Source organism: Suncus etruscus, chromosome 19 (assembly GCF_024139225.1).
Source record: "Suncus etruscus isolate mSunEtr1 chromosome 19, mSunEtr1.pri.cur, whole genome shotgun sequence".
In the NCBI taxonomy this organism is placed as follows: domain Eukaryota; kingdom Metazoa; phylum Chordata; class Mammalia; order Eulipotyphla; family Soricidae; genus Suncus; species Suncus etruscus.
The window spans coordinates 768,351-783,686 of record NC_064866.1 but is presented as its reverse complement, the minus strand read 5'-3'; the positions used below and the strand labels follow the sequence as shown (position 1 = coordinate 783,686).

Genomic DNA, 15,336 nt, shown 5'->3' with positions numbered 1-15,336 from the left:
ATAATTGTGCCAGTTGAAGCCTAAGCTGGGAGATATTTTTCTTTTTTATTCTATTACCAAATATTTAGATTAGTAAATCACATATCATACTCATACATATACCATACACATCACAATATACATAATAAATCACACATACCACGTCCTTGTTTTACCAGAGAGCCTTATTTCTGACCCAGAAGCACTCTTACCAGAAAAGTAATCCGTGCTCTTAGTTTTCAGGTAGTCCCTGCTCTCTGCTTTAGTAGCCCAAGACCCTTCTGTAAGTGTGTGCTCTTGTTCCAGTCCTGGATTCATGTACTGCATCACTATTCTGGCAATGCAAGGGCATTGCTTCTCAATTTTTTTCCAAGCTTGTTTGCAAACTGTGAAACACACCCCCCTTCTCCTACCACTTGGCCTCCTGTCTTAAGAAGTGACACCCTCCAATTTAGTTTTAACCTGTGACCCTCCCTTGAATATCCTAGGGGTACCAGATGGCCCTTGGTTAAGAAATGCTATTTTAACATCCTTGATAAGCCTCTTGGACTTTAGTGTCAGAAATTTGATCCTAAGAAGTACACTGCTTAGCACCAGGAATATATTTGTTTAAGCAGAGTAGCTAATGGCAGATCCCCTGTGGTGCTAGCCCTGTGCCGTTTGTCCAGTAGATTCGAGTTCAGGACTTCCAACACTGTGTGTCACAATCACTCGCAGGAACACCTTGGATACACACAGTTAGTCTTGAATGAATTTTTGGTCTAGCACATACACAAACTTTTGACTGTTGCCATTTTTTGGCGATTCATGTTGTGGTAAGTCACCTCAATAGGGTCACAGCCCGTAGTTTAAGAAGCTGGACTGGAAAGCAATCATTTCCAGCTTTTCGCACCTGCAGACTGGTGAAAATAGGAGAAACAAACATAATATTATTTGTTGAAAGAATATTATATCATTAGAAGTGAGCCGGACCGATAGTATAGTACGAAGGGCACCTGCCTTGCCTACAGCTAACCTGAATTCAATTCCCAGCATCCCATATGGTTCCCTGACTAATGCTAGGTGTGATTCCTGAGTGCAGAACTAAGAGTAACCCCTTGGGTGTGACCCAGAAGCGGAAATAAAAAAGACCCCCAAAACTGTCATCATCCAGGGCCATATGTGTGTGTTCAGTGGCGTAAGTTTTTATGGGCTGGCAGGAACTTTCTGCTAACTATGCTGATTTGCTTCAGCTTTTGTTATGACATGATACTTGTTAGTAATGTAGAAATACTGAGTAAGAACTGTTATGCCCCAGTGTTTTTGTTTTCTTTTGGATTTAATTTGGGATGACCACATTATTCCCCTCCCCGCTCCCCCCACAAAAATTACTTTTGAAATATGACACCACCTCTGTCTTTTTATTTTTCAGCTGAGCCACAAGCTGTTTTACTGCTATTTAACCTCATGTCTCATACTCTTTGACTTTTTCAAAGCTTGGAAAAGTTCTTAATAACTCCTTTTAATTTACTAAAACATTTATTATTTATTTGTTTTAAGTCAATAAATACACTGTGCTCAGCACTTAACTTCTTGGGTCTATGCTTAGGGATCCCTCTAGCAGGTCTTACATAGGAGCAGGAATCAAACTTGGGTCCATTGTGTATGAGGCAAGTATCTTATCTAGTCTAGCCTATACTGATGACATTATTTGGGGAGGGGGGTAATGGGGAGATGACTGTATGAGCCACATCTGGCTGTGCTTAGGACTTACTCCCAACTGGGGTGGCTAGGACTTACTAACTTCTTAAGCTTTTTCTTTTTTTTTCCTTCTTAATTTTGGGCCACACTTGGCAGTGCTCAAGGGCTTCTGGTTCTGCACTCAGTAATCAGTCCTGGAAGTGTTCCAGGGATACAGGTGGTGCTGGGCTGCAAGCATGGGTCTGCTGCATTTGAGGCAAGTGCCATGCCCACTGTACTAAAGCTCTGGCCTCGCTAATGTTTTTGCTTGATACACAAGGTTGTACTCAGGGATTATTCCTGGCAGGGCCAGGGGTCTCAAACTCAATTTACCTGGGGGCCGCAAGAGGCAAAGTCGGGGTGATCCTTGAGTGCAAAGTCAGTAGTATGTAAGCCTTGAACACTGGGGGGTGTGACCCAAACAACTAAAACAAAACAAAACAAAAAAAGATTCCTCTAGGGCAGGGCCACAAAATGTTGTATGGAGTGCTGTTTGTGGCCCGTAGGCCGCGAGTTTGAGACCCCTGGCTTAGGCCATCTGGATGCTAGGGATAGAACCAGCTTGGCAAGCACGTTACCTGCTGTCATATCTCTCCTGCTCTACTAATTTCTTTTGTTTGTTTGTTTGTTTTTTGAGCCACACCTGGTGACGCTCAGGGCTCTGCGCTCAGAAATCGCTCCTGGCTTGGGGGACCATATGGGATACGGGGGGATCAAACCACAGTCTCACAGTCTGTCCTAAGCTAGCACGAGCAAGGCAGATGCTTTATCCCTTGCATCACCTCACTGGCCCCTCTCACTAATTCCTTCCTTCCTTCCTTCCTTCCTTCCTTCCTTCCTTCCTTCCTTCCTTCCTTCCTTCCTTCCTTCCTTCCTTCCTTCCTTCCTTTCCTTCCTTCCTTTCCTTTCTTTCCTTTCTTTTTTCGTTTTTGGGTCACACCCGGCAGTGCTCAGGGTTTACTCCTGGCTCCACGCTCAGAAATCGATCCTGGCAGGCACAGGGTACCACATGGGATGCCGGGATTTGAACCAATGACCTTCTGCATGCAAGGCAAACACCTTACCTCCATGCTGTCTCTCTGGCCCCTCTCACTAATTTCTTAACTTTTCTCACAAAAGAGATGTGTTTGATTGTCATTTTAATTTTTTTTCTTTTCTTTTTGGGGGCTGGTTTTTGGGCCACACCTGGTGGCACTTGGGTTACTCCTGGCTGTGCGATTAGAAATTGCTGCCGGCATGGGGCCGGAGTGGCGGCGCAAGCGGTAAAGCCTTACAGGGTCAACCACGTGCAAGGCAAACAAACGCCCTACTGCTGTGCTGTCTTTCCAGCCCCTTAATTTTCTTTTTGTTTTGACAGAAAACTTTTGCGCAGATAGAATCCTTAAGTGATATGCAAGGAAAATTAAAAAGATAAAACAGCTCCAGTAGAAACAGAAGTATGTGTAGCGAGTTGTTTAGCCTCTCCTTGAAACGTCCCAGTGGTGGGTACTTGGAACCATCGGACTTTTCGAAAATCGAGAAGCTACTGGAGTTTTATTGTTATCACTGTTTTGTTGGGGAGTCTCCCCAGTGGCGTTCAGAGGGCCTGGTGCCCCTGTGACTTTTGCACAGCTGGGCTGGAATTTCAGTGCAAGGGTCCAAGGAGGCAAAGCTGCTCGGGCCGTGGGGTGCTGGAGTTGCCCAGGTCATGGCAGGTGCCTCCAGAACTGCTCTCCGGGGTGATGGTGGCTTCTAGGCTGCACCTCGCAGTGCGTGGGGGACATGTACCAGGAATCGAATCTAGGTTTAGGTGGTTGTTAGATATGCTAACCTCGGTACTGTCTCCTGGTCCCTGGATCATTATCTTTAAGCGTGATGCCATTTAGTCTTGATTTTGGAGGGAGGGATTTTTATTGGAGGGGTCTGATTCACTTTGTTCCAAACTGATCACCCCCAAGGGATTGGTGGATTGGCACCACAGACAGATAGAAAAGGTGCTAACTTTGTACATTGGTAAAACAAATGAAACTCCCAAATCTTCCATTTCTGCCTTTCTAGTGCCTCAAATAAAAAGAAACTTAAGAACAGACAGTGTACAATGCTAAGGAAATCTGTGCTCTCAGTTCTTGCATCAACTGCTGGACAATTTATCATAGAATACACATTCATTTTATTTTCACCCTTTAAAAATGGAATCAGTAAATAGGAGTCAGCCAGGCTAATTATTTGTTCCCTTGTAACTTCAGTGACTAAAGTTGTTTCACACCTCAAACTCGCAGTTGTAGGGGGTCACTCTAGTGGGTGACTTCGACTTCTTGCTCCACGCTCATCTTCAGTGGTTTTTTTGTTTGGTTTGGTTTGGTTTTTGAGCCTCACCTGGCGGTGCTCAGGGGTTACTCCTGGCTGTCTGCTCAGAAATAGCTCCTGGCAGACACGGGGGACCATATGGGACACCGGGATTCGAACCAACCACCTTTGGTCCTGGATCGGCTGCTTGCAAGGCAGACACTTCTGTGCTATCTCTCCGGGCCCATCTTCAGTGTTTTTTAAGTGAGTTATCTGGGCCCTTTTGAGCCAGGGATCCCACGCAGTGGAGCTCTGGGGATAATTTTGGTGCATGTGGGTGGGTTGGTGACATCAGGGTTTGAACTTTTAGCATGGAGCTTGCCAGTAGGCCTTTGTACTAAGCCATCTATCTCTCTGTGTGTGTATATGAGAGGGAGAGGGAGGGGGGGAGAGAAGGGGGGTAGAGAGAGAGGGAGAGAGAGAAAAAAAAAAGAGAAAGAGGGGAGAGAGAGGGGAAGAGAGAGGAGAGGGAGAGGGAGAGGGGAGGAGAGAGAGAATGTTAGTTGGGCTATATCTGAGGGGCTAGTCTTGATGCTTGGGGTTTTTTTCCCTGCCAGTACTTGGGTGACCATGTGTCCCAGGAGTTGGACCTGTGCCTCCTACTTGTATTGTAGTTTCCAGGGCCTAGATGGAATTTCAGGAATCATCTTGTTCTCACACTGCCTTTTTAATTTCTACTTCGTGCTTGCTCTGCATGAGGTTGGTAGCCTTGCTCTAATTTCTGAGACTTGAGTCTTGGTAATGCAGTTCTTCCAGCAGCTCACTTGGCATCCATCTTACTCGTACTCCTAGACAGCCAGATGTGACCACCTGGATGGGCTTCTCTTTTTTCTATGCAGGGAAAATCATAGTGAGATTGAACGGCGGCGACGGAATAAGATGACAGCCTACATCACAGAACTGTCAGACATGGTACCCACCTGCAGTGCCCTGGCTCGAAAACCAGACAAGCTGACCATCTTACGTATGGCAGTTTCTCACATGAAGTCCTTGCGGGGAACTGGCAACACGTCCACGGATGGCACCTATAAGCCATCTTTCCTCACCGACCAGGTCTCTGGCATGTACAGCTCTGAGACATTCTGGAATCTATTGAATATTGTGATCTTTTGGGCGTAGATGACCATAATTCTGAATAGGGCATTATTTTGGAGACAGCAGAACTGAGTCTGTAGATCTCAGCTCTTATGGAAAAACTCAGGCCATAGGAAAGTGAATTTTGATTTCTGGCCATGACATTACTACCATTACAACAGTGAGAAGTAGATAAAAACTCTTGGAGATCATTTATAATGTAGTTGTATGTGTTTTTAAAAGCATATAGGCACATGCATATGTGTATATATGTATATTCAGAAAGTTTACATGTACTTTAATGCCACTCAGGAATAGAGCATTCATGGTGGAGAAGAGTGGCATCATGGGAGAGGATATGACTGTGGCCTTTATCGACTTTAGGTTCCAGAAAATAAAAGGAAGTTTTCTTCCCCTGTCCGGACCTTTGCAAACTGTACCTGGCTCCTAGCTTGGCCCCCGGTTCATGAACTCAGCATTGCCTCAGAATCTTGCTAGGAAGCTAGTACTTCACTTCTGCGTGTCTCACAGAGAGCGTCACACCATTCGATTCTTAGCTCTAGTCATCGAGCCATACAGTGACATACAAAACTAGTTGTGGAAGAATTAGATTGCAGCTGGAATGATGACAGGGTCGAAGACACTGACAGGTCTTTGGAACCAGGCATAGTCTATCTAACAGTTTGTTCAAAACAATACATCTGGTTTAGATAGCTTGGACAGGAGAAAAGAGTAGGAGCCAGCTGGTTACTGCAAAGAACTCACAGGCAATAGGAGTGGCACAAAAAGTAAATGGAAAAAACACCCGCTCGCTGTAAAGTGGGAAAGCAGCGAAGAAGCCCCACGTGTAGTGAGCAGAAAGGGGTGGCCCCGAAGACTCAACCAGTAAAACCACTTTATGTCCCTCTGATAAGGACATTAGAAAGGATATGTTAAGAATGTTCAGTGAACTCAAAAAATCAATGAGGTGGTCAGCCAATAAAATAAAAAAGAGGATGGGGCTGGAGAGATAGTCTAATGGTAGGGCACATGCCTTGCATGTAGTCGACCTGTTAACCTAGGTTCGATCCCCAGAATCCCACATAGCTCCTTGTGCACTGCCAGGAGTGGTCACTGAGCGGAACCAGGAGTGAGCTCTAAGCACCGATGGGTGTGGCCTCCAAACCCTTAACAATCAGAAGAGGAAACAAAAATTCATTTCTTATCCCCAAACACCTTTCAGTTGTAGTGATAAAAGGAGTCTGACTAGCAATTACTGTTGGAGGTGGACTGTTACTTTTGATGTATGATAAGAAAAAATAAAACAAGCAAAAAATATTTCCAACCTTTTGGAAACTGAGTAGGAATATGTCGATGGAAAATAAAGATGAAAGGAAAATGCACATAAATACTTTTTACAGTAAAGCTTTGTGGCTGGGGAAAGAAATGGGTGGAATGTATGCTTTACATGCATCGAGCTCTGAGTTCAATCCCTGGCATCAAATACCCAGTACTGCTACGTGTGGCCTTGCCAGACCCCAAGTCTATAATGCTGGGTCCAATGCAAAGAGAGATAGCATGGAGGTAAGGCATTTGCCTTTCATGCAGAAAGACGGCGGTTCGAATCCTGGCATCTCATATGGTTGCCTGCCAGGAGCAATTTCTGAGCATAGAGCCAGGAGTAACCCCTGAGCACTGCTGGGTGTGACCCAAAAACCAAAAAAAAAAAAGGAGTAGCTTCTGGGTCTGCTATTTTGTATATGCCTCCCCCCTTTTTAGAAATAGTCAAGTCTAGGGAGGTAGATTTAGGTATAATTTCATAATTGGGAAGAATGACTGATTTATTAGAAAGAATATAATGTGAAAAATGAATTTAAGATAAAACATTGAAAAGTATAACATTGAAAGGAAAAGGAATTTGGTGGAATGTAGAAGGAATGTTGAGAAAGTAAGCAAAAAGAGTATTGTCATAGAAGTTAGGAGAAGATAAAATGTAAAGGATAGAATGAATAAGGCTGTTAGATTCTACAGAGGGGTTGAGTAAAATCATAGAACCAGGAAACAGAACTTGAGTTGGCAATGAGAAACTTAATTTCTATAGTTCATGGGGCCAGAAAGATAGCACAGTGGTAGGGTGTTTGCCTTGCACGTGGCCAACCAAGGACAGATGGTGGTTTGATTTCCAGCATTCCTTATGGTCCCCTGAGCACCACCAGATGTGGACCCCCCCCCCCAATTTTTTTTCTATAGTACAGTTGTTTCACTTGAAGACTGCAGTGGGATTGGGAAATAATGTAAAATAAAAGAATAGAATCAGTTAATATCACATTGCTCTTAATATAAGCTTAGCACTGAAAAAGTAGCTAAGTAAATTTGGGGAAAATTTACACATATTTGATCATGTTTCTAGAAAAGGGAAGAAAATAGGGGTTTGAGAGCTAGTATAATCTTAAGTCACTTGTCTAGCTTGCATGCACTTGTGGCTGTATTTGGTCCTCCAGCACTGTCAAGTGTGCCACCGCTCCCCCCCCAATAAAATCAGTAGTTATTTTAGAATGAGGTCTACTAAGAGACTGGAGAGTTTGGTAAGGAACTTGATTGTTAATAGTCTTGAGTCCTGAGATAAAGAAGAGGAGATAAGATAGAGAGACAGGAAAATGTTATACCAAGATGATCTCATCATTGAAGATGACTTTATTTAGGGTGCAGATCTCAGTCAGACAGGAATCAGCAACTATTGCAGAGATAAATAGATGTATACAGCCTACAATGTCACATATCTTCATGAGTAGTAAGTAATAATTGGTTTCTGGGTGATCAGCATTAAACTTGCATTTCCTTTTCTTGGACAGGAACTGAAACATTTGATCTTGGAGGCAGCAGATGGCTTTTTATTTATTGTCTCATGTGAAACAGGGAGGGTCGTCTATGTGTCTGACTCTGTCACTCCTGTCTTGAACCAACCACAGTCTGAGTGGTTTGGCAGCACACTCTACGACCAAGTGCATCCGGATGATGTGGACAAGCTCCGTGAACAGCTTTCTACTTCGGAAAATGCCTTGACAGGTGGGGATGAGATGAGTAAGAATTGAATGAGAAGGACCTGTTTGGTTTTTATATTTTTTCTTGAAGTGAAAAAAAATGTTTAACTCTTTAAATTGTATTTTATCCCTAGAAGATGCTTTATTGGCCAGATTTGCATCTTTAACATCGCAAAGATGTAAAAAAAAGAAAATGTTATTTTAGTGATAATGTTGGTTCAAAAGTTTGCTTTTATCTTTATATTAATGTAAGTAAATTAGTAAAACCATAGGTATAGTAATAGTTTTCCCCTTTCTAAGTGAGTTAATATCTCATTTTTCCTTTGACTCGTATGGGTGATTGGTTACCTGGCATTGTTTCTACCTATTTGTGTTTAACTCTGGCTTTGTACTATATTATGTGACTATAGGTTTTTGCAGAAGAGGCCTGTGGTTACCTGTGTGTAAATATGTAATACATTTTCCCCCTTCGTTTTTGTTTTTGGGCCACACCCAGTGCCACTGAAGAGTTACTCCTGGTTCTATGCTCAGAAATCAGTCCTGGCAGGCTTGGGGGAACCAGATGGGACCCCATTGGATGGAACCTGAGTCAGCTTTGTGCAAGGCAAATGCCCACTGTGCTATTATTCCGGCCCCAAGATTTTTTCTTAAACTCAAAAGTTGTCTGTTTTCTAAAGGGAAAGAATACTTTTGACTTAGGCACATGTGTGTTTTTACAGCAGATAAGTTTTATTTTTGTTTTTTGAACCATGACAGTGAATGTGTGTAAAAGTAAAAATAGAGAATTGTTTACCAACTCTACTTTCTACACCTATGTTCCTTTGTACAGAGTTAATTACATAACTTTTGCCTTTGAACTTAGGAGTAAAATTTGATGGGAATTTAGATATTTATGTTCAAAATTTTCATCTCCTTGACTTACTATAAACAAGAAGATTGGAGACATGAATAGAACATTTAGTTTGTCTCCAGTATTTCCCCCACTCCACACACAAGACTGCTTTCCTGACTGATCTTCACCTTTTTCAGGGCGTATCCTTGATTTGAAGACAGGAACAGTGAAAAAGGAAGGTCAGCAGTCTTCCATGAGGATGTGTATGGGCTCAAGGAGATCATTCATTTGCCGAATGAGGTGAGTGTCAGGGGGAGGATTTTGATTTGATACAGGAACTATTAAGAGTTGAGGGCTTGGGCCCGGAGAGATAGCACAGTGGTGTTTGCCTTGCAAGCAGCCGATCCAGGACCAAAGGTGGTTGGTTCGAATCCCGGTGTCCCATATGGTCCCCCGTGCCTGCCAGGAGCTATTTCTGAGCAGCCAGCCAGGAGTAACCCCTGAGCAACGCTGGGTGTGGCCCAAAAACAAAAAAACAAAACAAAACAAACAAACAAACAAAAAGTTGAGGGCTTAATTTCTTTTCTTCTTTTTATGGAGGGACCCCCTCTCAGCAGTGCTTAGGGATTACTTCTAGCTCTGTACTCAATCATATGGGATGCTGGAGATCGAACCTAGGTCAGGTGCATGCAAAGCATATGCCTTGCCCACTATACTATTTTTACACCCCTGAAGATTTAATTTCTGGTCAGTAATTAAACCTGAAGCTGAACTTCAGTTTAATTATACTTAACTCCCAAATAATTCAGATAACTTTGTTGTGGGTTTTTGTTTTTGTTTTTGTTTTTTGTTTTGTTTTTGGGTCACACCCGGCAGTGCTCAGGGGTTACTCCTGGCTCCATGCTCAGAAATTGCCCTGGCAGGCACGGGGACCATATGGGATGTCAGGATTTGAGCCACCGTCCTTCTGCATGCAAGACAAATGACCTACCTCCATGCTATCTCTCCGGCTCCCAATTTAGATAACTTTGGTGAGAGAAATAATATTAAGCAATATCCTTTTATGCCAAATCATCCTAATAGGTACTATATGTCTATATCATTTCCTAGAATTGCCCTAGAGATTGACTTCATGGTAACTACTTTGTCAATTAAAGAGAAAAAACCTCGGGCCTGGAGAGATAGCACAGCGGTGTTTGCCTTGCAAGCAGCTGATCCAGGACCAAAGGTGGTTGGTTCGAATCCCGGTGTCCCATATGGTCCCCTGTGCCTGCCAGGAGTAACCCATGAGCGTTTTGGTGTGGCCCAAAAAAAAAAAACAAAAAAAAAAAGAAAAAAGAAAAAAAGGAAAAACCTCTAAGAAATTAGCTAATCAGGGGGCTTGGTAGTACTGATGGTAGTTCTCTTGATTTCTGACTGACCCAGGTTTAATGTCTGGCATATCCCATCTACTGTGTTTTTTGCTCTATAAGACACACCTGACCATAAGACCCAGATAGTTTGAGATGCTCTCCTCTCCTGCACTCGAGCTTCAGCTCCCACTCCCAGCGTCATTTGCTCTATAAGAGGCATCTTTTTTGGGGGAGAGGGGTGGAAGTGTGTCTTAAGGTATGAAAAAACACGGTAGTTCTTCATGTACTGCCAGGAGTAATTCTTGAGTATAGAGTCAGGAATGACTCCTAAACATAACTGGGCGGATTCTAATGTAAAACTTAAAAGAAATTAATTTATCAGGATTTCATTGGTAATTTCTGATATAAGGTTCTATTTTAAATCATAGCATTTGGTCTCCAAATTTATCAGGATTTCATTGATAATGTTCGATACAAGATTCTTTTTTAAGTCATAACATTTGGACATCAAAATCTGTTTTTTCCCATTGCCTCATAAGACAACTTCAGTGTACTTAGATTTTTCTACATTTTGAAGAGTGAAAATTTATGTATCTGCTTTAGTAGATAGAAATTACATATATTTTAGGATTTTAAAAAGTATTTTGTACGCAGGTAGGAAGGACACATCTTAAAGTCAGAAAGTAAGTTCAGGTTGTGTAATGGAAATTGCATTATATTTTGAAGATGCTAATTAGGAATAATGAATTAGATGTTGAGAAAGTTTCCTGGGAAAAGTACAAAATTTAGTATTAAGTGGACATTTTATCTATTACTTTAAAGAAACAATGAGAAAATAGGATGGGATGGAGTGTTGTAGTACTTGGACACAGATAATACAGAGACATTGGCAGGAGAAAGATAAGTAATAGAATATCGTAAATGAATTGAGTTCATTTTTGAACTGGAGTCAGCAAACCATTCTTTTTTGTTTGTTTGTTTTGTTTTTTGGGTCACACCCGGCGGCGCTCAGGGGTTCCTCCTGGCTCTATGCTCAGAAACCGCTCCTGGCAGGCTCAGTGGACCATATGGGATGCCGGGATTCAAACCACCATCCTTCTGCATGCAAGGCAAGCACTCTGCCTCCATGCTATCTCTCCGGCCCCAGCAAACCATTCTTAACTATCCTGGAATACGCCTTTCCCATTTGTTGTTTGGCTGCTTCAGTGCTAAATTTAGTAGCAGACTAGTTGGAACAGATTATAAAGCTGAACATATTTACTCTCTGGGGGCCTAGAAGTGAGCCCAAAGGGTAGTATGTATGATACCTTTGCGTATGCTGGAGGCTTGAGCCAGCACCACATAGTCTCCTGAGTCCTGCTGGGTATAGTCCAAAAACAACAATAAAAATGTATATGTAGGGGACAGAGTGGTGGCTCAAGTGGTAGTGTGTTAGCACCTTGCACGCGCTAACCTAGGACAGACCGTGATTCCATCCCCCGGCGTCCCATATGGTCCCACAAGTGAGGAGCGATTTCTGAGCACATAGCCAGGAGGAACCCTTGAGCGTCACCGGGTCACCGGGTGTGGCCCAAAAAAATGTATATCTAGTTCTTTATAGAAAAGGGATACTGGGATCTTCGCATTTGAAGGGCATGGGCATGTTGATACTTTTATTTCAGTTCCTAGACAGTTGCTAGAAATAACACACATGGCTTCTGTTTTGATGGACATTGGTAGCATGATCATGCACCTAGTTGTCGTCAGCTTGTTCCTGACTGGCCTTTATGGATACCGAGTTTTTTGTGTGGTGTCATTGCTTTTAATGTTCGTTGATTCTTTGGAACAGGTGCGGCAACAGCTCTGTGGATCCCGTCTCCATGAACAGACTCAGCTTTGTGAGGAACCGATGCAGGTGAGGTCCCCAAGGGGCAGTCAGGCCGGTACTGAGGCGTCCGTCTCATTCGGCACTAGATGTCTTGTAGCAGCCTCATCCATGTTCTTCTACCTCCTGGTTCCTTTATTTTTTCCCTTCCTGTTACTTCCTCCACTTGACCTACTGATTCCTGCTGATTTATCCGTTGCTTTGCTTAGGCATATGTCAAAACTATGGTGGCCAATTTGGGGTGGAAAAGCCAAAGAAATAGTTGACTAAATTTCTAAATACCTCAGTACCTTAAAAGTCCAAGTTCAGGGGCCGGGTAGGTGGCGCTGGAGGTAAGGTGTCTGCCTTGCAAGCGCTAGCCAAGGAAGGACCGCGGTTCGATCCCCCGGCGTCCCATATGGTCCCCCCAAGCCAGGGGCGATTTCTGAGCACATAGCCAGGAGTAACCCCTGAGCGTCAAGCGGGTGTGGCCCAAAAAAAACCAAAAAAAAAAAAAAAAAAAAAGTCCAAGTTCATCAGCTGACATTGCCCTTTACCTGTTAGATTGGTCAGGGTTCACGCCTCTCCTTCTTGCAGGAATGGGCTTGGATCTGTGAAGGATGGAGAGCCTCACTTCGTGGTGGTCCATTGCACAGGCTACATCAAGGCGTGGCCTCCAGCAGGTAGGAAAGTTGAATAGCAATGGATTTATTCTCTGACATCATGGGTTCTTTAATAGTCCAGACACGTTCAATAAGATATGTGGCTGGAATAAGAGTACAGAGTCGTGCTTGCCTTGCATGCTACCAACATGGTTTTGATTCCCCTCCATATGGTCTCCCAAGTACAATCAGGAGTAATCCCTGAGCCAGGAGTATCCTCTCAGCACTACTACCCAGCATGACCCAAAACTTAAAGAAAAAGATTTATTTGGTATCTTGCGACTTAGAGATTTTCTCTATTTTGTTTGACATCAAGTTGTAATCAAAAAGATACAAAGAAACCAGGGATGATCTTTGTTTTGGGTAAAGCCGAGTTGTGAATTGTGAACCATGGATTCATGACCAAGTTTCAGTCCTAAAATGTTTCAACACCGTTTTCTTCACCAGAGCACATGTCACAAGTTTCCCTCCCTTTCTCCCTTCTTCCATATTCTTTCCCTAGTTTGCAGTACTGGACAGAATATCACTTTACCCTTCTCTGAATGGTTTTTAGTTTTCATTTGTTTGTTTGTTTCTTGCTTTTTGGGCCACACCCGGTGACGCTCGGGTTACACCTGGCTGTGCGCTCAAAAATTCCTCCTGGCTCAGGGACCGAATGGGGTGCTGGGATGGAACCGAGGTTTGTGCTGGATCTACTGCATGCAAGGCAAACACCCCACCGCTGTGCTATCGCTCCCGACCTTGGTTTTTATTTCAGTTTTTAGAAGACTCTCCCTTTTATATGGAGAGTCTTCATGTTACTGTGGCCTGGTGTCTGTTCTTCAGGGAAACTCTTCTGGCAAAAGGTTTAAATCAAGGTGTGAGCAAATGAACTTTATAGAACTTGAAGTTAAACAGAATGTTTGAAATGTGGTTGGGGTTCTAAGATCCCCCCTTGTTAGCTGGCTTCTCAGGCTGAGTGGATAACGGAAAAATGAACTGGCTTGTCACGACTTCCAAATCTTAGCAGCTTTTTTTTGCTCTGATTATGATAGAGGACGTAGGGGTTCTGGGGAAATTGAGAGTGGGTAAGAGAGTTGGTAAGAGATTAAATTTTGGGTTAGAAAAATGCTGGGTATTCTGGCGCTGTTATTTAGTAGTTGCATGATTCTAGGGGAGGTGGGAAGCAGGGATCTGGGAGGGGCAACTCAAAAGCTGTCAGGAATTGCCAAGACGCTCATTCGTTCTGAAGTTCATGATCAGAGATACAGTTTACCCATCACACTGCCATCTACGATGGGCCTCTCTTCAGACTCCAAGTGTTCAAACTTTAAGTTTAAGTTAAGCTTGGCGAGGCCTGAGATCTCCCTCTTCCCAGAGATGTGGCTCTTCTGATGGGCAGAGAACTTGTAAGTTGGCCCAATGTCGAGCTACAGCCCCAGGCTCGTTTGCTTTGTGGCGACTTGGCTAATGTGGGCACTGGCCACCGTTCCCTGAGCCTTTTCATAGGATCCCATGTCCTCTCTGAAGCTAAGATTAGGAGAAACATGAGAACAAATAGGAATTTCCACTGCAAAAGACTCTCCAGGTTCCCTTAAGCAGTGCTTCTCAATTATTTTCTGTCATGCCTCCCTAGGAAGAAGAAAACATTTTTGCACCCCTACCCCCACGCGACTGTAAATAGTATCTTTATTAAAAAAAAAAAAAAAAAAAAGGGCCGGGCGGTTGCGCTGGAGGTAAGGTGCCTGCCTTGCCTGCGCTAGCCTAGGACGGACCGCGGTTCGATCCCCCGGCGTCCCATATGGTCCCCCAAGAAGCCAGGAGCAACTTCTGAGCGTATAGCCAGGAGTAACCCCTGAGCGTCACAGGGTGTGGCCCAAAAACCAAAACAAACAAACAAACAAACAAACTTTAACCTGCAAACCAAAAATATATAAAATAATTTGAGCTGATTTTTGAATCAGAGGCGACGTCTGGATTAATGGCTCCAATGAGCATGTTTTGCAATGCACAGCTTTTCGAAGCGGGGTTTGAAGCAGGACACAGCAACTCTCAACTCCAAAAACATACAGAGACATAAACACAGGGTTTAGCTTATTAGGACAGTGTTTGCCGAGGTCAAACGTGCCCTCCTTTACAGAGCCCTGCGCCCCCCTCTGGGAGCGCATCCCACTATTTGAGAAGCACTGGCTTAGAGCAACCTGTGTAAGAACAAGCTGTGACCACTCCTTAGGGAGCTGCTGTTGGTAGCTGCTGCACACTGGGCCCCAGGAACCATTGGCATAACTTAAGGGAGTTGTGTATAATTTCAAAGAACCTTTCTCATGTAATTTGGAAGTAGTATATTAAATATATGGAGTGAAAATTAGATTTAGGGTGCTGGAGAGATAGCACAGCCGTGGGGCATTTGCCTTGCATGCAGCCGACCCGGAAGGAGCCCAGTTCGGTTCCTGGCATCCCATACGGTCCTCCAGCCTGCCAGGAATGATTTCTGAGTGCAGAGCCAGGAGTAACCCCGGAGCGCCGCTGGGTGTGATCCAGAAACCAATCA

At 43.7% G+C, this 15,336-nt stretch overlaps 1 protein-coding gene across 2 annotated transcripts in view; it reads left to right on the top strand.

The window, feature by feature from the left end:
* Positions 1–15,336, top strand: part of ARNT (aryl hydrocarbon receptor nuclear translocator) — an 89,866-nt gene that overhangs the window by 46,309 nt on the left and 28,221 nt on the right. For both annotated transcript variants that reach the window (XM_049765911.1, XM_049765910.1), the window contains exons 6-10: positions 4,863–5,076; positions 7,929–8,142; positions 9,147–9,249; positions 12,130–12,195; positions 12,742–12,827. In XM_049765911.1, coding sequence (XP_049621868.1) covers positions 4,863–5,076; positions 7,929–8,142; positions 9,147–9,249; positions 12,130–12,195; positions 12,742–12,827 — 683 coding nt within the window. The remainder of the gene's footprint in view (positions 1–4,862; positions 5,077–7,928; positions 8,143–9,146; positions 9,250–12,129; positions 12,196–12,741; positions 12,828–15,336) is intronic.